We start from the raw sequence: 22,726 nt of genomic DNA, 5'->3' as shown, positions 1-22,726 counted from the left end.
AAGTCACATTCTCTCTCCTTTGTGTTTGGGATTATACTCAGTGAGATAAAATGACTTGCTTCATTTAATGCACAGAGTTGAGTATCAGAGTCATGTACTGATCATTATTCTGTTCCATTTAATATCTATCGGGCACTGGGCATCTGGGTGACTCAATGTTTGAGCATCTGCCTTTGGCTCAGGGCGTGATCCCTGGGTCCTGGGATCCAGTGCTGCATGGAGGAGCCCACTTCGCCCTCCACCTATGTCTCTGTTCTGCGTGTCTCTCACAAATAAATAAATAAATAAAATCTTTAAAATATATATATTTAGGGCAGCCTAGGTGGCTCAGCAGTTTAGCACCTGCCTTCAGCCCAGGGCATGATCCTGGGGACCCGGGATCAAGTCCCACATCGGGTTCCCTGCATGGAGCCTGGTTCTCCCTCTGCCTGTGTCTCTGCCTCTCTGTGTGTCTCTCATGAATAAATAAATAAAATCTTTATATATATATATTTATTGGGCACTTATTGTGTGCTAACCACTAGAAATATAGAAATGTGTCAGGTGCCTTCCTGGGCCCATCCTGGGACTTTTGGTCGTCAAATCCATTCCTTGCACTTTCCCTGACTTTGCTCAATATCACGAGGGGATGATTACCTGAGGCTTCTGTGTCACATGGCCTCTGCACATAAGAGACACTGGGGGAGAGACAAGAGGGCGAGAGGGAAGGCAAACCTGTGTTGGCTTCCCAGCTTATCTCTTACCATTATAACCAATTCACTGCATTAAATTCCCTCTGTTTAAAATGCTCCCCCCCCACCCCAAATAAATAAAAATAAATATAAAATGCCTAGATAGTCTGTTTTCCTGGTTGGACCCTGACTAAAATGCTTCTGCAGGCTGGATTTTGACTTCCTGTAGCTGTAAGCCATCCTCTCTGCTTGGGCTCTGCAGGTCAATGTGGGGACAGTTGGACAGCACAGAGCAGTGGATTCCCAGAAGTGCCTGCAGCTGGGGCCCTCTGGATCCATCGTGACTGGTTAGCTCCAGGGCGTGGGCCTAAAACCCAGGGGAGACATGCTGACCTTCCTGAGGCCACCGCGCCCCCCGTCCCCCCCCCCCCCCCGCCCGCTCCCTGCCAGCCCCTGTGGGCTTGAGTTCACCAGCATTTCTAAGCTAGAGGCCTGCAACAGTAATCAGAACACTGGTCACACTGAAGTAGGGGAGCTACTTGGAGCCCTTCACAATATTAAAGCCTTCCAACTATTACAAATAAGCTAGCAGAGGTCACAGTCCTGGTTCCCAGTAAAACACAAATGCTGTGCCTTAACAGATAGTTTCCCTCTCAGAAATGGGGCCTCAAGTTTTTGGCAACCTAATATACAGACCGAGGCAATCACTGTAAAGAAGGACTTTTTTTTTTTCCATCTGGGGACCAGGAGTATCTTGGGGAACTTCCAAGGCACCACAAAGATCATACCAGAAGAAATCCTAAACATCTGTTTGGCCCTGTCAGTGGTAACTTGCAGACCCTACGAATGCTGAGTGGGGAAGCTGAGAAGCTCTGCCCTTATTTCCTGGGTCTTCCTTGCCTTCTCTCTCCCTCATGGGCTCATCAGTCCATCCATTGGCACATACCTCAGTCTAACAACTCTTTATTCAAGGCCTGCCCTGAGCCAGTCACTGACTGGGCTGGGCGCTAGGGTTAGCTTGACAAGCAAAGGCAAACCAGACCACTGTACTCACAGAGTTAGTGACAGAGCCAGATGTTAGTAAAATAAAGACACAAATAAATGTGAAACCACCACACGGCAAGAGCTACCCAGGATGACACACGGAGAGTCAGCCAGAGGAAGCTCTGGGTTTCTTGCTGGCCCCAGTGAAGGGGTGATGAGGTGTAGAATTCTTTAGTGAGGCCTGTTTTTCTCTTACATTCTTCAGCTTCATAGCTTATGAAATACTTTAACATACATCATGTCATTTTATTTTCATACCCATGCTGCAATGACAAGAATAAAAAAAAAAGAAGATTGAGAATTATTGCTGTGGAAACCGATTTGCATGAAAATAAGAGAGACCTGTAAAAGGTGAGGGTAAATATGAGAGGAGAGCATTCTTAAGTTTCTGTTCTTCATTTGCCAAAAATTGATGGTCTTGTCTTCGAAAGTAAGTGATTATCATCTGGAAAGGCCACGACCATACACACAAATTCTCACATTTTAGCTGGGGAATACTCTAGTCACATATGACTATATTCTAGTCACATCTACTTTTGCTGAAATAAACAGAGGCAAGACTTCCTTTTGGACAAAGGTATCCTCTAGATCCACAGGGAAAGAGCGTTAGCCACAAATAATAACAGTTCCCAATGCTATACCTAAAACTGCAATAACAAAGCACGCTTTGCATGTTCTTAGTGTGAAAAGACCCAGTGGTCCTTTATCTGGTACTGTTAGGTCATGCTCACTCGAGACTTGGATAATGTCAACTAAAAAAGAAGCCATATGGTTGCTTTTAGATTTTACATTAAAAACTATATAATGTAGGGGGGCACTATATAGATTGGGGGGGGGGACTATATAAGGTGGGAAAGAGAGGGGAAATAATTTCATTTACTAAAGATGCCTAGCTCCATGAGAATTACCGCTATGTCCCAGTATATATTAATCAGCTTGACATTTCCATGATGATCACATGGGTCACAATAGATTTATGCTGTGGTGTCAAATTGTCCTGAAATCTGCCATCTAACATAACCAAAGTTTATGAAAATAGCATGTCATATTCCCAAAAGGGTGTGACGTGGGGTATGGCGGAAAGGGGGGAGCATGGTGATCTGCTCCATTAGTTCACTCGGGAAGTCAGGTGTAAAGAAACTCCACTCTTTCAAAGTTACGACTCCCAGAACACATGTGCCCATCAGTGCCTCAGCCCAAAAGCACACATGTTATTGCTGCTCATATTTCATTAGCCAGAATTAGTCACAAGGCCCGAAAAAAACTATAAGAAGACTTGGAAATTCAGGGGAACAAAAGGACTATTTGGTGGGTGTCTCTGCCACTACAACCTATTTCCAAAACTCAGCAAAACTGATGTAGTAGGAGAGGTACTATCTTTGCCACAATTCCTCCAACTGTATCAAGGTGCAAAGTTTCCTTTAAGCTCTTATTCTGAGTCCTGACAGGGGAAAGGAAGAGCTTTCACACTTCTTGGGCTCCTACCATGTAGCCAACGCTGTGTAATGGATACTGTGTGCAACTCAACCTCATTGCACATTCTTTACAACAGAGAATGCTCAAAAAAATTTTTTTAACTTAAAATTACATGTTCCCAGATTGTCTTATAAGTAAGGTTTCCTAAATATATTAGATTCTGCCGAATATATGTTTTATGTGTTCCCAGAAGGTTGGGAAGGTGGAAATTTTGACTGCCTGAAGTTTTGACCACCACTGCTCGTAAGCAAGAATACCAGGGTCAAAAGCAAGAAGCAACAGCAGCTGGCTGGGAGTGCCCACGTCCCATCACCAGCCCCCTAGGTGTCCCTGAGGTGCCAGTTCCTTCGTACCAGTTCCCTGATTCCTGGATCACTTCTCTAGTCCTGCATCATTTTGGTAGTTCCAGTGGCAACCCCCTGGTTCTCCACCTTTCTGAATACATCAGTTTTATAAACTCCTGAGGGCTATTAACAGCGACCTAGGTTAAGGCCTTCTCACTTTTTGTAAGCAACTAATTCCTTAAATACCTTTCTGTTTAAGTCACCTAGATTGGTCTCTGTTTCTTCCACTGTAGCCTGACAAACATTTACCAAATATTATTATATACATAATATAAGTTGTTAGTTTCTCTAACAACTTTCTGAGAACTCTTAATTGTTGAAATGAGTGAACTTGTACTTTTAGGGAATCTAGGTTTAAGCTAAAATAACTGCAAGCATAAATCTGTTTTAAATCTCATCTTATAGCTTTAAAATTCATATGAAAGAACTCTATAACAAATTCTATTCTCCAAAAATTCACAGCAGAATTTATGTTCTTGGAAGGTACACCTTTTCATTCAATGGCTTTATATACTCCCTGGTAAAACCAACCTTTTCCAAGGCGGTGTATACCCCTCATCTTGAGAGGCATTTAATCTGTATAAAAATTCCGAAAAGTGGCTCTTATTCTGCTTTCATTGTTTTATTATTTACTGGTGGATAAGCTGGGGTTTAGAGAGGTAAAATTAGGTGTCCAAGATCACAAAGAGCTAGGATTTAAATGTAGGTCTGTGGGTTTTCAAAGCCACGAGCTCTTTCCGCCATAACATTCAGACTTCTAAGAGAGCTACCGTTCATGAGTTCTTAGCCACTCTGGACACTGGATTGTAAATGGAGATTTGGTTAGTTCACTTAGCTCAATGCTGGAATTACTAGTTAGTTCTTCTCTCTCCTCCAAGACATCAAAAATTGTAAGCATATGCCTCAAAATGATGTACTTCTCATTTTATGAAGGATTAAGAAAGAAAAGATGGATGGAACACAGTAGAAAGATGTGTAGAACTAGAGAAAAATGATTGAAACACACGATGGAACACAGTAGAAAGATGTGTAGAACTAGAAAAAAATGATTGAAACACACGTTCTACGTTGCTGGCCATTCATATGCATACATAATGATAATAGACTTGTGAAGCCTGGAAGCCTGGTATAAACTGAAGTCAATAGGATCCTAGGGGAACTATGGCATCAGCAGAAATATGCTGTTTCAAATTCCTACTCTGGCTCACTGTCACTCTCCTTCTCTTCATATCTGACAGGGGGCTGGAGATTTCTGCCATCAAGGCTCAACTGGACTATTTCTATGAAACTGTATGTGGCCATGGTAAAATTCCACCCCTTTTAGTGATTCAAGCCCTGTCTCTGTCTTTCCTGGAGAAATTAATCTAAGGATACTATTTGCAAATTGACCCACTTCTTCAAACTGTCAGCTACTATAGCTGCAGCATCAGACAGAAATGTTTAGTCACAATGTGGTCTTCATCTGTCCAAACAGCTGTCTCATACTTTTCAACTCCGTATTTCACCCAGGGCTTTCCCCGCACTTAATAAAACTATCTTAAAAAAAATCCTAATGCATCTTCATGCCAGTGAAAGAATCTTTTGGTGATCTTCTGAGGGATGGATATTTCTAGAATAGAAAAAAAGAGGTAAATGGGAAGAGACTACATTTGCTAAGTGTCTACTTTGGGTGTAAGCTGTTAGGGACATACCAACTTATTTAATTCTTAAAACAGAAACATTATCACCCTAATTTTATATATTTAAAAAATTCAAAGAAGATATGTAAATTGACCGAAGCTACCCAGGTAATTAGTAGAGAAGCTAGCAAAGAAACTCAGATTGGCCTGGCCTGAAAGTCAATCATCTTTTCAGGATTGCATAACACATGCAAAAAAAAATATTGCCAGAGAGCTTGAGAAACTAGCTCCAAGAATTCTAACTTCTGGGTCGAGTGTTTTGTTTCCAGGTAACACAAGGAAACACTTTCTGATTGCCTGAATATTTAACAGTACAGGAAACAAAAACAAATTGCACCTACTTGGCCTTTACTGTGTGTTTCATAACAGAGGTGGAGGAGAGAGTTTTATTCTAGGGGGAAAAAAAGGTACCACATTACAATTGCAAGTGTGTCTGGGAGTAAATAATCAAGAGTAAATAATCTGGCATTTTAGACGAGAGAAAATTAACATTAAAAGGATTTTGCAGGATTTTCCACTGATGAACAGTTACTGGTCAAACAGACCCCTTCCTCACATCTCTGCCTGTCTATGGCTGTGTCACTGTGAAAACCAGTTCAGTGCAGTGACAGCAGTGCTCCTACTTGGCTTCCCCAGTCCTAATGGAAGAGGACACTCCGTCTGAATGTCTGCTGTCCGATGAGAGGACAACTATCCACCATGAAAGCCATTTCTCAACTAAAGTGCCCTGACCACTCCCTGCAGCTTCCAGACAGAGTGAAATAGACTGTCTTTTTCTCTGGCCTCACTGTGGATAAAAGAAATCTTGATCAAAACTCTAGAAGGAGCATAACCATCTAGAAGGTTATGAAGCAGGACCTTGTAAGTATGGATTTGGGGCTGTCCAAGGTGTTTTCATCCAACAAAGTCAGGGCATGAAGTGTTGAGTTAAGAATTTATTTATTTATTTGAGAGGGGAGGGGGAGTACACAAATAGGGGAAGGGACAGAGGTAGAGGGAGAAGCAGACTCCCTGCTGAGCAGGAAGCCCAATGTGGGGCTTCATCCCAGGACCCCGAGATCATGACCTGAGCTGAAGGCAGACCCTCAACCGACTGAGCCAACGAAGTGCCCAAACCACCTTTTTCTTATAACTAGTTCTCATGTGTTACATTATATCAGGCCTGTTTTCAAAAAGACAGAATATAAATACACTTTTCATGATTTTATTTTTTGTTTTTGCTTCCTCCAGATTTTTCTCTCCCCTTCTTTGCCTTGCTTTGTGCCCTAAGAATAAAACTGTACTCAGGCTCCCTAGACTTGGACTTCCAATCAGAAGCACCACCAGGAGATCCTAGGGCATGAGGGAGAAAGGTTAGGATCCTGACATACCCCCACCCTCCCTGGGCCACAGTGCATCTCCAGGGGCTCCAGTCCTCTCCAGGCTGCAGTAACTTTCTCTCTTTGCTCCTCAGTTCCTAGGGTGGGAGCAGCTTCCTGTGGTTGCTGTGCCCTGGAGCCCTGAGTGCTTCTCTATTGTTGGTTCTGCTAACACAACCTGCTCTTCTGGAAATGGTCCCTTCCTTCAACACTCTTCAATTAACGCTTCATGAGTGACACCAGTCACCCTGACCAACATCACTGCAATTGCCATTCTGTATTTACAGAGTCATTTCTACATGCCATTCTAAGAATGAGGGCAAATGCAAAAGAAATGCAGGACATGCTGCATTGAACTTGAAAATCCAAGTAGGGACATAAGACTGTCAAAAGACAGTCATGCTCTCAATAATTCTCAATCAAGGCAGTATCTCCAAAGGCCTACTCTTGTCCTATGCTTCTACCTACCCCCACCCTCCACCAAAACATGCTGGTCCTCAGTCCCATTCACTGAGCACCAGTGTAACCACCTAGCAATAGGGCTCAGGTGTGACTGACCATGGCTCTGCATCCATGGGCAACAGAGCAAAACTAGTTCTGGACTCCTCCCTTTGCCTCATGCTTCTAAGCCCATTTTATCAGGAACTCGAGCAGATTCTGGCCCTTAAAATCTCTCAAATTCATTTAACTTCTCTTTGGTGCTCCTGTTCTACTCCAGTAGAAGTCAGGATGATTTCTCACCTCCATTTCTGCAATAACCCTCTGACTGCTACCCAAGCCTCCTCTCTGGTCCCTGCAGTCCACATTTAACTATGAAGCCAGAGGGATCTTTGTGGTGTCACTCCCCTGCCGCAGACCCCACCTAGGATAAAGTCCAAAACATAAAGTGGCTTAGCTCAGATCATGACCATCTCTGCATACTCTGGATACACTCTTCTTATGGACTACTCCAAAGACTCTGACCCTCTTCTAGCTCTTTAACAGAGCTATGTTTTTTCTTACCTCAGTGCCTAGACTCATAATGTCCTTTGCCAAGAATGCCCTCTCTGTCTGCCTCCCCAACCTTTGACCCGGCTAACTTCTATTTTATCACATGCATCTCAATACAGACATCATTTCCTCTGACAATCGTTCCCCATTGCCACCACCGATGCCCCTCCAAAAACAGAACTATGGATTGGGTGGTCTTCCTATGAAGGAGCTTCCATAGCTTTCCATCCTTTTCCATCCTTTCTTCTTGCATCGCCTTTTAGAGTACTGTTTTATAACTGCCAGCTTACTTATGCATACTCCCTACCTGACAGTAAGCTGTGTCAGGGCATGAAGTCTGCCTTTGCAGCAGCTTAGGACCCAGCAAAAAACCCTGAATAGACAAAGCTGTCTATCAAAATATTGAAATTTAAGAAAATGAAAGAAATTTCAACCAGGTTGAATGGACTAGCAAGGTGAAAATTCCTGTTCTAGTTTTGTTGAAGAACAAAGAAAGTACCTGTCTATAGACAGAACTTGTATGTCTAAGTGTTGCTTCAATGTATCTGCAGTAATCTGTGCCCCAAAATCATCAACCCTGCAGCAAGTTAAATTCTATGTGTGTGTTGAGGAAGGAGGGCAGGGGCTGCTCTATGGAGCCCTCTCTCTCCCTCTTCTACCCATCCCATAGCAGGTGATACCTGCTAGAATAAGAGGATGCCTGCGTCAGAGCATTGGGTTATTTTCAGAGGCTTCATTATCTCTGCTGGAAAATCCTGGGGCAGCTTTTTGCAAACCAAATGGAGTTCAATTAATGTATCAAGAGCAAAGGATCAAGACCTAAATATTGAGAGTCAACATTAGCAAAAGTCTCTCAGCACCCAGATGGTCAAGTTCAACCTTTTGAAATGCTCTTAAAGGAGGAGAAACTGAGATTTTCCTGGAATGGTGCTTAGAGGCACAGGAATGAACTAAAATGAACTCGTCTTATTGGGTATTGATGAAATCACGGAACCATGCTTGGTGAGCACTCTCCTCAACTCCTTTTCTCAAGGCTATCCAAAAATAGTTTTTTACTAGCTTACCATTGCCAGGGAAACCTTACTAATTCATCACCCACTGATTAAAAATGTATGATAATTAGGATGAATACTCAAGTTTATCTGGAGGAAACAGATTTTCTTAAAAATAACAAGGCTATGAAAATGTTTTTTAAGCTCATTAAAATGAACCTTTTGTGCACTCTGTTGTATACAAAGATGCAAATTATGCAAGGGTTCTTTTGGGGGGAAAACAGTAGCTTGGCCATTCGTGTTCATCTCTTCTCCCTTAAAAGATCCCAGTAAAATATGTATAAGCCCAGCAGAGAACGAGTGCTCAATACATGTCTGAAGGACAGACAGCAATGGATCAGACAGTGTCTGAAAGACAGACAGCCCAGAGTGAAAAAGGAGCCTGAAACATTACAACCTGAAGGGCTACAGAGAGAATTCTAGAGAAGTGTGAGCTTCGTGGCTCTGTACAACCTGCAGGGGCTTGAAACCTCCCGAGAGAGAGTTAAAGGTGAGGCAAGGCTAAAAACAGGGTCCCATGTGAGGTCTTCAAACTGAGTGGTGAGACTTTCAGAAAGCTGACAACCAGGTGTTCTCCCCACCACCCACACCTGAAGACTGGATAATTCTTCTCAATGGACCCAGACAGAAGTTCCAAACACCAACATTCGCAGAATTGGAAGAGGTCTTCTGATAAGGCTGACTTGCCAAACAGTAATTGTATGTGAATTCCCACCAACTGATGACCCCCTTTCTCACATGTGGGTTCTGAAAGGTTTCTTCATCCTTCAGTATAAAAAATGATCCTAGCAAAGGATCACCAAACAATTGAGGAGAACTCCAGCTGGTTAGATGAAGATCCAAATAAACAGACAAAAAAATAATAATAACAGGAGAGATAGGACAAAAATAACAAAACCAATTAGCCATCTCCAAGAATTAAGAAGAAAATATAGTATCCATAAAACAAGAACAGAATTCCATTAAAAAGGAACAGAGAACCAAAAAAAGAGCTAAAAAATAATAGGTAAAATTAAAACACACTATATTCGTGAGATAGGTCACAAAAACTTTTTTTTTTTTAAGTGATAGAAATAAGAGAGAAAGAAACAGACTTAGAAAATCAATCCAGGAGGTCACCTTTCCAACAGCAGATGTAGAGAGAGAGAGAGGAAAAAAAAAACAAAACAAAACACAACAACAACAAAGTAAACAGAGGAGGATAGTGCCAAACACGTAACATGAGAAAATTTTCCAGATCTCAGATATGAGTCTCTCAATTAATTTATAAATAGCTTCCAAAAAATGATAAATGCCAATTGTTTTTTAATAATAAATCTTTTGGATGTATTTGTTTTTTTAAACTGTCTTTGTTTTAATAACATTTAAACTTTCATTTAAAATAACTTTCAAAAAGTAGTGTCTTATCTATTTTCTTAGGTCTGTTACGAATGCTAAAGCCATGCCCTCTTACTCTGCCTAATTATGGGCACTTAAAAAAGAACACAACCAGTTAGGACTTTATTTCATTTTTCAGATTTTTGACTAATTCAGCCCAACCTCTCGGAACTTTCCCTTCCCAACACCTTTAAACAAATTGTTGAACTTGTTACCATATATTTTACTGCTGTATTTCTCAAAAGCAGAATGTGAGCATTGTTGAATCAAACACCAAGGTCATTTCTCTTTTAATGCATACCCTTCTATAATAATAGAAATATTTCACCAGGGGTTGTCAAGGTAAGAAGCAAAAATAGGTAGATGATAGATAGATTGTGATAGAAGCTTAGTAAAGAGAGGCAATAGACAGACAGAGAGACAGAGGTAACAGAGACATAGATACAGAGAGATGACTAAGCATCACCAAAATGGTGCTCCTGGTGGTAGACGGAAGTCTGCACTTCCAAATGAAAGTGGTAGATCATACAAACGATAATATATTCACCGGGGTTTTTTGTTTGTTTGATTTTAGTTTTATACATTACTGTAAAAGTTTAATCTAGTCACGTGAGGAGGCTTCCAGGTCCATCGTAGTCTACACACATTCAGAAACCCTTCTACTATGAACACCTGGATATACCAGATGTGATAAGATAAGTTTGCTGGTTTGGGCTTTTTTTTTTTTTTAAGGTTTTATGTATTTATTTGAGAGAGAGAGAGAAGAGTGAGAGAGAGAGAGAACACAAGTTGTAGGGGAGAGGGACAAGGAGACTCCTCACCGAGTAGGGAGGCCCATGCCAGACTCTATCCCAGGAACTGAGATCATGACCTGAGCCAAAGACAGACACCTAACTGAGCCACCCAGGAGACCCTGCTTGTTTGGGCTTTAATGTACCACTAAGGTTGCAAAAAAGAAAGGATAACTCCTAGATGTCAAAAAAAGGGGGGCAGCATTGAAAACAAGGGTGGTGAGCATTATTCAAGTAGATCATAAAGCATCCCTAGAAAGTGGAGCAGAGAGGGGTTATGGCAGGTCAGTAGTGGGGGGTGGGCTGAGGACCTGGAGTTCAACACATACATGATAGTTAAGACTCTGAGAGCCCAAGACTTGGGAAACTGGAACGAGTTTCCTGCAGAGAGCCAGAAATCCCAAAAGGATAAAAACCTCTGTGAAAGAATGTCTTACAAAATAATCTCTGCTCAACAGCTTGAGGAGATGACCTGGAAACTTCTGTCTGCTGGGAGGAGGGGGAGGCCCTCCCTCCCCTTGTACCCAGGACTGAGGATATTTTGATTGAAAGCTGCATTGATGGCACAGTTATGCTGCCAGTAATTAGGGGATGTCTAAACTGGCACCAAATCATCACAACAGTTAAACGGGTCAGTTTTAGCAAGCACATTTTATAGATAAGGAAGCTGGGAATCCGAGAGATTTGGTCATTTATCTAAAGTGAAAGGGACTGAGTGACAGAACTGGGATTCAAACTCCTACCTTCGGGATCCCTGGGTGGCACAGCAGTTTGGCGCCTGCCTTTGGCCCAGGGCGCGATCCTGGAGACCCGGGATCGAATCCCACATCGGGCTCCCAGTGCATGGAGCCTGCTTCTCCCTCTGCCTGTGTCTCTGCCTCTCTCGCTTTCTCTCTCTGTGACTATCATAAATAAATAAAAATTAAAAAAAAAAAAAAAACTCCTACCTTCTAACCTCAACTCCAGAGTTTTACTCACTGATATTAGTGAGTGGTTGGTTAATTTGAGCCTTTTCTGTTTGAGACACTGAAATTGTGTCCATTTACTATTACAGCACCGTTGTAAATCGATTTTACATTTTCCCTTTGTTTCCAAAATGCAACGTCAATCACGGTGTGCTGGCAGTTATGAGGCCACAATGGTGTGTCTAACCAAGAATGACGAAAAGAGAACCAAGAAAGTACACATTTTGTGAGCCTCTGAAAAGGAGAAGCACTTTTCACAAGCAAGCATTTACTGTGGAGAGAAGATGGATAGAACCCATGAATCTTCCTTCTGGAGGGACTAATGGAGGGGCCTTTTCAATAGTACTCCAAGGTTAAAGAGTTTGGTTGAGAACTCTACATCAGCTTTGGGTGAAGGGGACAATAGTGTGCCCCCAAACACTGGGTAAAGAAGGAAATAAAGCTAAATTAGAAAGATGATTACTCTTTTCTGGTGGTCGCCAAAAGGCCATATATTTACAAAAGTGTAACGAAAGTACTTAGGGTGACTTAAAACTCAGAACAAAATGATATGGGAGCAACATTGATGAGCCAAGACTAGAAAGTGATTTAATTTGATGAGCTAAAACTAAGTCTGATGTTCTGATCCCCATGAGGACTATACTGGGTGAACAGAAGAAGAGGGGAGCCATCTACTTTGGGGAGCCCTGCCCATTTAAGTGCAGCCCAAAGGAGATGGGGGTTGCAGTAAAGCATTAATTACCATAATGGCCACCTTGGCAAAGCTTTCCTGATCCCAGAAGGGGTGACTTTCAGATTCCTTGTCTAAAATACACTTCTTAAGGTTTGTTAGCATCTCTTGTATTGATAGCTTTGGCAACAATTTAATTTCCCACAAGAAGGGAACTGATTGGTTAGGCTGCCTTGAAAGTCCATATTGTTTTTGTTACTTGATGTTCTGATATTCCACTTATTTTTATATTTGCCTTGTAATGCAGACTGTCTGCAATGGAAGGACATCCATACTGTCCTATGTTGAGTGTTTACATCTGCTTGACAACTGCATTTGTTTTGCTTGTTATGAGTCCACCCCTTAGAGATGGATCCAGTGTCACCACACCACTAATCATGTTCTTGGTCCTCTGTGGCTGAAACGTGGGCACTGGACATCACTGAGGGCACTTTATGACAACATATCTCCATATCCTACAGGAATTATCAGATCATATCCTCTGAATCATTATGTGCTGACTGACTGGAGCATCTCCATTTGAAACCACAACAACATCTTCTGTGAATTTCTCACTTGTATATGGTAAACAGAAATGCAGTTTTTCAAGCAAGGTTCAGGGGTGCCTGGGTGGCTCAGTTGGTTAAGTGTCTGCCTTCAGCTCAGGTCATGACCTCAGGGTCTTGGGATCGAGGCCCGAGTTGAGTTGGGCCCTGTGTGCAGTGGGGAGTTTGCTTCTTCCTCTCCCTCTGCCCCTCCCCTGCTCATTCTCTCTCTCTCTCTCTCTCTCCTAAATAAATAAATAACAATCTTTTTAAAACTTAAAAAAGGAAAATAGTAATAATGCATCACTTCATAATTTAACCATGAAGATCTACAATAGAGTCTGTTACCAGAGCACCTAGTCATGACAAAAGCTTCATATGCTACCCATAAGGGTCCATCTGCTTTTACCCAGTCAGCCTTCACGAATGGGTTGTTCTGGTTTACTTAAGTTTGCTAAGCCTGGCAGGATAGAACTGTGTTTTTATTTGTTCTTTTATTCCCAAGGTTTTAAAGTTTGAGAAGCTAAAAATACCAAAAATGGACAGATAAATATGCCATTCATCATTAACATATCATATATTTTTGAATGCCTGCTTCGTATCAAGCAATGTCCTAGAAAGCTGGGATTTTAAAATGATAACATGGGTGTTCCAGACCCCAAGGATCTAAATGACTTTCAGAACTAAGTAGGCACATAAGAAAAAAATCTCAAGTCATAATAAAGGGCCATCAGGGACAGATCTACACACAAGGCATAGTGGGACCAGTGCCTCACCTATGTTGAATTTTAAAAGGTATCTAGGAAGTTGTCAGGGATGTGAATTATTTAAGGGTGGCTGGGCATAAATGATGAGATGGGAGGAACTGGACATTTAGGGAAGAGCCAGAACCTTGTAAGGTTTTTACATAATACTAGGGAGTTCTGAGATTGCTGAAGGTGACAGGGCACCATCTTGAGCAAATGGATAAATTTTGAGTGTTTCACCCTCCCTTGGCTAGCTGGATGTAGGGTAGATGGTAGAGGATGGGGAAGGAGCAAGCCAGAAATGAAACATCTGGAAGGGAATATGTCCAAAGAGTCTGGAGGACTGGGGACGTCGCCCTGGACTAGGGCAGCCAAGAGCTGAATATGAACAACAAGATATTTATGCAGCAGAATTTTTTAAAAAGTGTTGTAATCATTGACAACCACTAGCAGTGACATATTCTTGTGGATTCAGTGCCTGCTGGGTGACCTTTTCCACAGAAAGAGCAGCAATCCTCCCTGCTGTTCTATGGCTGTTTCTATTTGAGAAATTGAACATTAGAGTTTTTAATGCAAACTCTAAGTAGCTGTGTGTCACCAACTGAGGGGATTAGCCCCAAGATGCTGTGGCACTTGTCGTCTGTTCTCAGTTGGCATCCAGGAGCCCATGAACTCCTGGCCATGGCACTTACAGTTCAGGTGAGCTGTTCTCCCAGTAGTGAAAGGCACAGGCAATGGGGTATCAAGATTAAGAAAGTGGGCTTCGTGTTGGAACCCCAGATCTACCATTTGTTTCAACTCTCATTTCTGAACTACACTTCGTTGTCTACACAATAGAGATTAGAATATCGACCCCCAAGGGGTGTTATTTAGATCAAACGAGATAATTGCTGCTTAAATTCACACCTAAGTGGCAGAACTAAGATTCCATCGAGGATCTAGCAGAGCCGCCTCCCCCTTTCTCCTTCTTTCTCTTTCATGGTTAAAATATGCATTATTTTCACTTTTTAAGAAATGCTACAATTTCAGTTTCTATTTCCTCTTTGACCCAAGAGATATTTCATAGAGAGCTTTTAAAAACCCAAGAAGAAAGGTTTTCTGTGCTTCAGTTTTGCAAATAATTTTCTACTTATATTCCACTATCATCAGATAACGTTCTCTACAGCATCCCTACCTCAATGGAATCTACTGCTTTTTTTTTTTTTTTTTTTTTTTTTTTTTTTTTTTTTGTGAGCTAACCTGTAGTTAATTTCGCCGATGTTCTACCCTGGATTTGAAAGGAAAGGGTATTCTTTATCATCAGTGTAGAAAGTTTGTGATGTATCCAGATTTCCCGTACTAATTACGTGGTTTGGGTCTTTTCTATCTTTACCGATTTTTGTCCACTTGGGCTGAGAGTACGCTGAATTACCTACTATTAGAACATTTCTATTCCTGCATCGTCTATGGTTTCTGCTATAAAGGCCCCTGCTGTGGTATCTGGTGTGCAGTCACAACTGGTGAATGCCCCTTGTGCACTCACCTTTAGCATCAACCAGTCCCTTGTCCTGTTTTGTGCTTCTGGTCTGCATTTTACCCATTCATATATCAAAATCAAAAGGTACTGGTACCTTTTGTCAGTGTTGTTAGTTTGCATTTGCCTTGTATGCTTTGCCCATCTCTGTGGGTTGTGCCTCTTAAAATCACTGTGGGCTACGTGTGTCTTGGGTCCAGCATGAAGTTGGGTTTTGCAGAGTCCCCATTTTACAGTCCCCATACTGTAAAACATTTGTTTCCTTTTTTCTTTTTCTTCTCTTCCTCAACCAGGGTCAAGACTCACCTAAAACCATGATCTTTTTTTGCCCCCAGCCTTACTGAGGTATATTTAACAAAACCTTAAGATATTTAAGGTATATAGCATGGTGATCTGATATATGTACACACTGTCAAAGGTCAATCTCATTATCAGTAGTTCTGGGTCCGTCTGGACTCAAGTCCCCACCTGGATCCTCTGACCTAGCTGGATTCCCGTCTTCAATCCTGCCCTGTGGTTCTCACACCCTGGCGGGAGAGGCTCTTCTGCACCACCCCATCAGTGGTGGACTCCAAGACCACTGATGTAAAAGTTTAAAAAATGCATTCCCTCTCTGGCTTGACAGATGAAGTCTCCAATGTTTGAAGGCCTGATGTCTCCCAAAATATTCTTTAAAATGGAATTCGGTCACTTAGGAGGAAGTGATAGCTGGAGTCCACAGTCCACAGCTGGAAAGAAGCCTAGAAATCATTGACTTAAACTCTCTCCCCAGACATGAATCTCTTCTACAATATTCCATATTTCCTAGTCTCTCCTGTTTGCATTTTTCTAGTCATGGCAAACTGACACTGTCACCCACAGGACAGGCCTGCATTTGAAACTCAGCAAAACCAAGTATTAGCTCTATGATGTTTGGAACTTATATAAGAGCGGAGCCTCCATTTACCTACAAAATGGAGACAAAGTGAAACTCAGGGGGCTGTTAAGAGGACCAGGCAGGGTTACAGTTTCAAGGACCAGGCGGTAACTAATAGAATGCCCCACCTGTATGACAATAGGAGCGATGAGGAGAGTCCATTCCCTTGTACAAGAAGCCTCTACTGGACTCCTGCAGGTTAGAAACCTGCCTGCAGCAACGTGGACCTGACGGTATCACTACATCTTTCTGTTTTTCTAGAAAAGGAGAAATCTGGCTTTCTAGTGTGAAATTTCCCACAAAGACTCAATGTGGTAAATAATTCAAATTTCTTTACAACACTAGACAGACCGTATCTGTGGGATGGGTACACCTGTCGGCTGCCACTTTGCAGTCTCTGGTCTGAAGTAATTAGCACAATGCCCAGCATAAGAGAAGCACTCGATAAATTATGAATGCACCAGATCTAACACCTTAGACATCAGACTTTTGGACGAAAGGACTTGTCTGATTGGGCAGCTAAGAGACCAGGAAAGATCAAGCCCAGAGTAACCAGAACATCAATTGCGAACCCAGGAAATCAGCAGAAATCAAGTGGAACGAAACAGAGAACAGGCTGGAGTGGCTCGGGGAATAATCCTGCCACCTCTCTAGTCTGCCTGCACTGACTCCTCTCTGGCTGATACACCCCTCTGTCTCCCACCACCACAGCTCTGATCCCTGTGCAGACATAACTGGTATGGGAGGCGAGCCGGCTAGATCCTGCAGCTGCTAGAATCAGAAAGGCTAGCAGCTTTCTGAGCGAGCTTATTAGGAAGAGAACGAAAAAAGCTTTGAGCTCTGAGCCAAGGAGGCAACTTCCTCCCCTTCCCTTTGGCTTTTCCCCATCAGCAAGCAACTCAGAACGTGGCCAAATACATCCTACTCGGGTGGGTTGCAGCTGTCCCACACATGTTACAAATAAGGGCCAGTAGAGCTGTCCCTATTTTTAGCATTTGAATGTAGATGCCAAGATCACCAAGATTCCCCATTTGCTGGCTCAATTCCTCTCCTTCTCCTCTACATATCTCTTATTTTCCTCCCAAAGAGATGTTTTCTGTTCAGATGAGTTAAAGTCAGATATCTGGGGGAACAGGGACCCCAAATATTTGCTCGTCTTGCTAGACTTCTTATAATCACCATGGATTGGGGGCTATCTCTCCCCCGTTGCATGAGAAATCGTGTACAGGCTTTGAGAAATAACACTCCAGGGTTGGATCAAAGCCACTCCTTTTTCTCTCTTGGGCATAAAGAGAGGTTTGGAGCAGAAATCTGCATTAAGGATCCTCTCGTGAAAACTTCCAAGTACACAGCTGAGGGCATGACGTCCAGGGGAGCTGATGTGCTTACTACTCCCTAACATTAATCCTAAATATTATTAGACCTTATATTCTTGAAGGTTTTCCTGCGGGTGTGAAATCCGCACTTCACATGGATTTCCAGCTCAGTGAGGTATCCGTTTTGATTATTCCCATTTTACAGATGACAAAACTGAGGTTTGTTGGTTTGACAAACTTGCGCAAAGCCACATACACTAGCAATGGTAGTCCTAGGGAAGGCACCTGAATTCTGACTCCAATTCTTCAACTCTTCCCAGAACCAAAGCTGAGCACACAGATTAGTCATGAGGATAAAAGACAGGAAGAAGGGTAGAGGAAGAGAGGAAAGGAGGCCTGGCTTGAAGACATGCATTATTTCAGCGGGGCCCTCTCAGGCTATTCTCTGGAAATTGTTGAGTGTTTTCAGAACACAAGCACAGCCCTGGCAACCTCAGCGGCCAACACATGGCTGAGATATGGAGATCTCAGGCCCTTTACCTGTTCTCAGGGTCAGCAGAGGCCATACTCCGGGTGACATAGCACATCTTGAGGGGGATGCTCTTCCGATCTCTATGGAAGGAGCAGGGCTGTGATGACAGGGGGTCTGAGGAGCTGGCCCCTAGCCGCGGGGATTCGGGTGGAGGCGTTTCCCAGCCGATCTCTGATACCGGGGAGCCTTTCTTCACATAGGGGGTGGCTTCTCGCATGTACTTCACTGCAAGGAAAAAGACAACAACAGGGCTCTTAAATACATTGCGGCTGAATTTCTGGAAAGCCTGATTGCGTTTTTCAGACTTGCATCAGACGAGCTTTTAATACCGAACCTCTTAAATTCTGAACAAGAGTCACAATTTCTGTTCCTCTCAAAACAGTTTTTCTGTTATTTACATTCTATACCAAAGTCGTATTTAGAACTTGTACGACGATGACCTGAACTTGAGAATTACTTTCAGCTTTTTTCAATGATGACAACTTTTATCTTTTCTGATTTTAAGTTGCATTCTGAGGAAGAGACTGAAAGACAAGTGGGCAGAGGAGAAAGCATAACGTAGGCGTAAAGGCACATAATTGTTCGATATGCAAGTAGGGAATCTGGTAGCCACATTCTCTAACCACGTCCCTATTCAGGAGCAAGAACAGGCTTTTCAGTTAATAGTGCTAAGAACATATATGCAAAAAAAAAAAACAACAAAATAACCCTCACATAAAAGTACACTTATTTTGCAATGGGAAAAATCTGTAAGAGCAAAAATACCTTCTGTAAGCTAGGACCAACCAAAATGTCCATAAGAAAAACAAAGTGAAAGACCTTTACACAGTCATTTAAAAAAATGAGATAGATACAGATGTGTTGATGTGGAAAGACCTATAAGATCTATTATTAGTTTTAAAAAAATGGTAGAGAGGAGTACACATACTGTCATCTTTTGTATATAAATCATAAATACCATAGGCTTGCATATATACAACTATTTCTGGATAGGGACATAAGAAAATGTGAACAGCAGTTAGCTGTGGGGGGTAGAAATATAAAAGTCAAGCTGATGGAGAGATAGACTTTACTATTCATTTATTACCCTTTCATACCATCTTTATGTTTAGCCAATATGTGCATATTACTTTTGTAGAATTAAAAAAAATAGTTCAAAGGCTGAGTGGAGCAGACTGAAATTCTGCTCTTTGATGTGTTTCCTCAGTCTTAAGAAGTTATTTGCCTATTCTGAATTTAAGCATTTGGTCCTTAGACAGTTTTTGTATTGACAGGGCAACTAGATTCTTGGAACATGCAATATAAACTTCCGCATCCTTCTCTCTGCCATTTGCACAGTTTGGTTCTGTGCTGCTTTGGGGTTGGGGTCTGGGGGTGGGGTGGGGGGCGGATGTGGCTAAGTTCCTTACCAGTACCTGTTTTTACAAATGGCAGTGGACTGGAATGGGTACAAACTAGAGAACATTTACTCCAGATCTTTGATGATTCAAGTCCACAAACTAACACCTTTACTGCACAAGACATGGAGCCAGGTTTCCAGAGACAAAAACAAGCAATAGGTAGTTTCCATACTCCAGAATCCAAAATCACAGGTGACTAGTGAATGCTGCTGGGTCCCATCAGATCCTTTCCATCAGCCTAAGCACATATTTCCTAGCTGCTATGTGTTGGCTGAGAACAACCCTTAGCTGCCCACCTGCCCTGGAAAATGGCTTTGACCCAACAAAAGAGCTGCTGCTTGAGCCCCCAGACAGAGGCTCTGCTTCTTGGGAACCCCACCTAAGATGGTGACATAATATAATACATAAACTATGGCACAAAACAGAATGAGCTAGCTGAGTGTTATAACAGGAATAAAGTCTGCTGGAAGAACTCACAAGGAAAAGATTCAGTTTCTAGGGAGTATGAGTGACAAGTTAGGTTCACAGCAATTTAATCAGGCCAAACACACCAAGATGCAGGCAATACTGACAAGATACTAGCGAACTCAACCATATGTATCAAAAATAGTCATACTAATTCAAGACAGAGACGCCATTTAGTACCAACACATATTTGAAGAGAAGATTTCAGGCTTTTAACTGAATATAAGTGCAATTGGGAGAAAACAGCTCCACGGTCACCACAAACCTGTTAGCACAAGCTGCAGTTACAGAAGAAGAAAGGGCATTCATGGACAGGGTATTTTAAGGAAAATTGTTTATTTGTGGGCAATACATTTAAAGAGGAACACAGACATACCTGAGAACAAATGCAGAAAACATAGGGGGAGAGATTTAAGCCATCCAAAGCTGGAGTAAATAGACCTATTTTGAAGACACTGAATTTTTTTATTTCTAAAAATGTTTTAGTAGAAGCTAGAACACCACTTAGCTTTGTACATTATAGACTGGTACTTATTATATATAGGAAATTCAAGTATCAGCTGAGATGGTTTGAAGACTCTCCTTTGGTTGTATTATTATCATTCTGGCTGGAGTAGGGGAGGAGTGGGGTGGAAATGAGATTCCAGAGATGCTTCATGAAGTAGGTGTGATTTGAACTTGGCCTTAAAGGGTAAACAGGACATTAAAAAGTGAGATAGGAATCACAACCCTTCTTTTATATAATGTACTCTGATTTACAAATTGTACTGCAGTCTCAAAGGAAAGTTAAACCTCAGTTTGAAGGGAAATAAAGAATGAACATTTATTATATGCCTAACAATGTATGAAAACAGGTGCTCTACATGTTTTCCCATTTATTATATGCCTAACAATGTATGAAACCAGGTGCTCTACATATTTTCCCACATTTAAGCTTCAGAATGACTATTCAGGGCACTACTGTATTTATATGACAACTAAGGTACAGAGGAAAAAAATGGGTAAGGGATCTTTCACTTTTTGAGTATCCATGTATCTGCAAACAATAAAAGAATAAGTTGCTATTCCTTTCAGAGCTGGCTAGAACGAAATGTCTTGTAGGGCTATTCTTATTTTGATGGACACTAGGAGCTTTACATATGTTATCCTTTGCAAGACTAGAATTATTTTTACACATCAGCACAATAAGACACAGAGGTTTAGCTTATGTGGCTGGTAAATGGTGGAGCTGGAGTTTGACTTCCCAGAGATCATATTTTCTTATTTTTAAAGATTTTAAAATTTATTTACTCATGAGAGACACAGAGAGAAAGGCGGAGTCACAAGCAGAGGGAGAGGCAGGCTCCCTGTGGGGAGCCTGATGTGGGACTCGATGCCAGGACCCTGAGGTCAGGACCTGAGTCAAAGGGAGACGCTCAACCACTGAGCCAACCAGGGGCCCTGAGATCACATTCTTTAATGAAGTCTGGCTACCTCACCTAGATAACGGAGGCAAAATGACAAGCTAATAGGTTTGGACTTTATTCCATAGCCATAGAGGTCTTAGTCTATGAGTGAGAGGATAACAAGATCAGAGGTTAGCTATAGAGAGAACTCTGGCAAAGTAAGATCAGGTGTACTCAGGAAAAAAATATTAGAGGTAGGTCCACTAATCACAGAGTCATAGTTACTGCCAGAGGTACCCTGAGCAATACTCAAAATACTCATGGAAAGTGTGAGGTGTCCCAGAAATGTGTGGTTTGATGCACTCATGGGTAGAAGCATGGAGAATATGGCAAGTCCTAGCCCAGAAGCCAATATTTACCAAGTAACCACTTCCTGGGTGGCACAGAACTTGGGGAATTTAAGAAGGTGAGAAGACATAGCCATGCCTTGAAGAAAGGATTGGAAATGATATTCAAAATAGTAATCCTTTTAAGTGACCAACTGAAAGTAAACACAGAGCAAATGATTTAACAAGGTAGGTATGATAATTTAAAGATTATTCATTCATCCAAAATCAGTCATTCATCATATACTGAGGACTGCTGTGCATGAGTGATGATAAAAAAAAAAGTCCCCATTTAAAAATATTGTAAGCTTGCTAAAGGGGGAAGGGAAGTGAGTAGATGAGGTGAGTTCTTGTGTCAATCTTAAACTAGGTTTAAGGAGGTCCCAAACTAGACGAGTCTATAGGGGGCTGGCAAAATCAAATGCGAATCCCTTCTGGAGGAAGGCAATTTCATTCTAGGCTTCAAAGAGTCCTATGAATCATTTTCAAGGACAATGAACAGCATAAAATCTAAGAAAATGTGGCACACATAGAAACAAGGTATCATAAGCAAGAACTAGTAAAAATAACTGATAGCAGTGTCAGTCCTAACACAAACTACAAAGCAATAAATAAGTTTACCACGTGTAAAGAAACAAACTAAAGTCTGGAAGAATCTTCCAGGAGAATCTTTTTATAAGATTTATTTATTTATTTGAGAGAGAGTGAGAGAGCACACATGCAGGAAGGGAGGGGCAAAGAGAAAGGAAGGAAAGTGAGAATCCCAAGCAGACTCCCCACTGATCATGGAGCCCAACATGGAACTCGATCTTACAACCTTGAGATCATGACCTGAGCCCAAATCAAGAGTCAGATGCACAACCAACTAAACGTCTCAGGCCCTCCTTCCAGAGAATATTTTTTTAAAAATGACTTAACAGATTGGTAAAATAACCAAATAGAATGTCAAATAGTTACTGCTATATAATATATAACTATAATAAATAAACCAGAATTAAAACTTAAATAGGAGGACATATCAAAAGGAGAAATTAGTGATTGAATTGTAGATCAAAGGAGATTATAC

At 41.8% G+C, this 22,726-nt stretch overlaps 1 protein-coding gene across 1 annotated transcript in view; it reads right to left on the bottom strand.

The window, feature by feature from the left end:
- The window catches only part of SNTB1 (syntrophin beta 1), a 232,020-nt gene that overhangs the window by 114,234 nt on the left and 95,060 nt on the right, over positions 1-22,726 (bottom strand). The window contains exon 2 of the mRNA XM_072733993.1: positions 18,033-18,249. Within this exon, the coding sequence (XP_072590094.1) occupies positions 18,033-18,249 (217 nt within the window). The remainder of the gene's footprint in view (positions 1-18,032; positions 18,250-22,726) is intronic.

The sequence above is a fragment of the Vulpes vulpes genome, chromosome 13 (genome assembly GCF_048418805.1).
Source record: "Vulpes vulpes isolate BD-2025 chromosome 13, VulVul3, whole genome shotgun sequence".
NCBI lineage: Eukaryota > Metazoa > Chordata > Mammalia > Carnivora > Canidae > Vulpes > Vulpes vulpes.
This window is presented reverse-complemented; position numbering and strand designations above follow the sequence as displayed.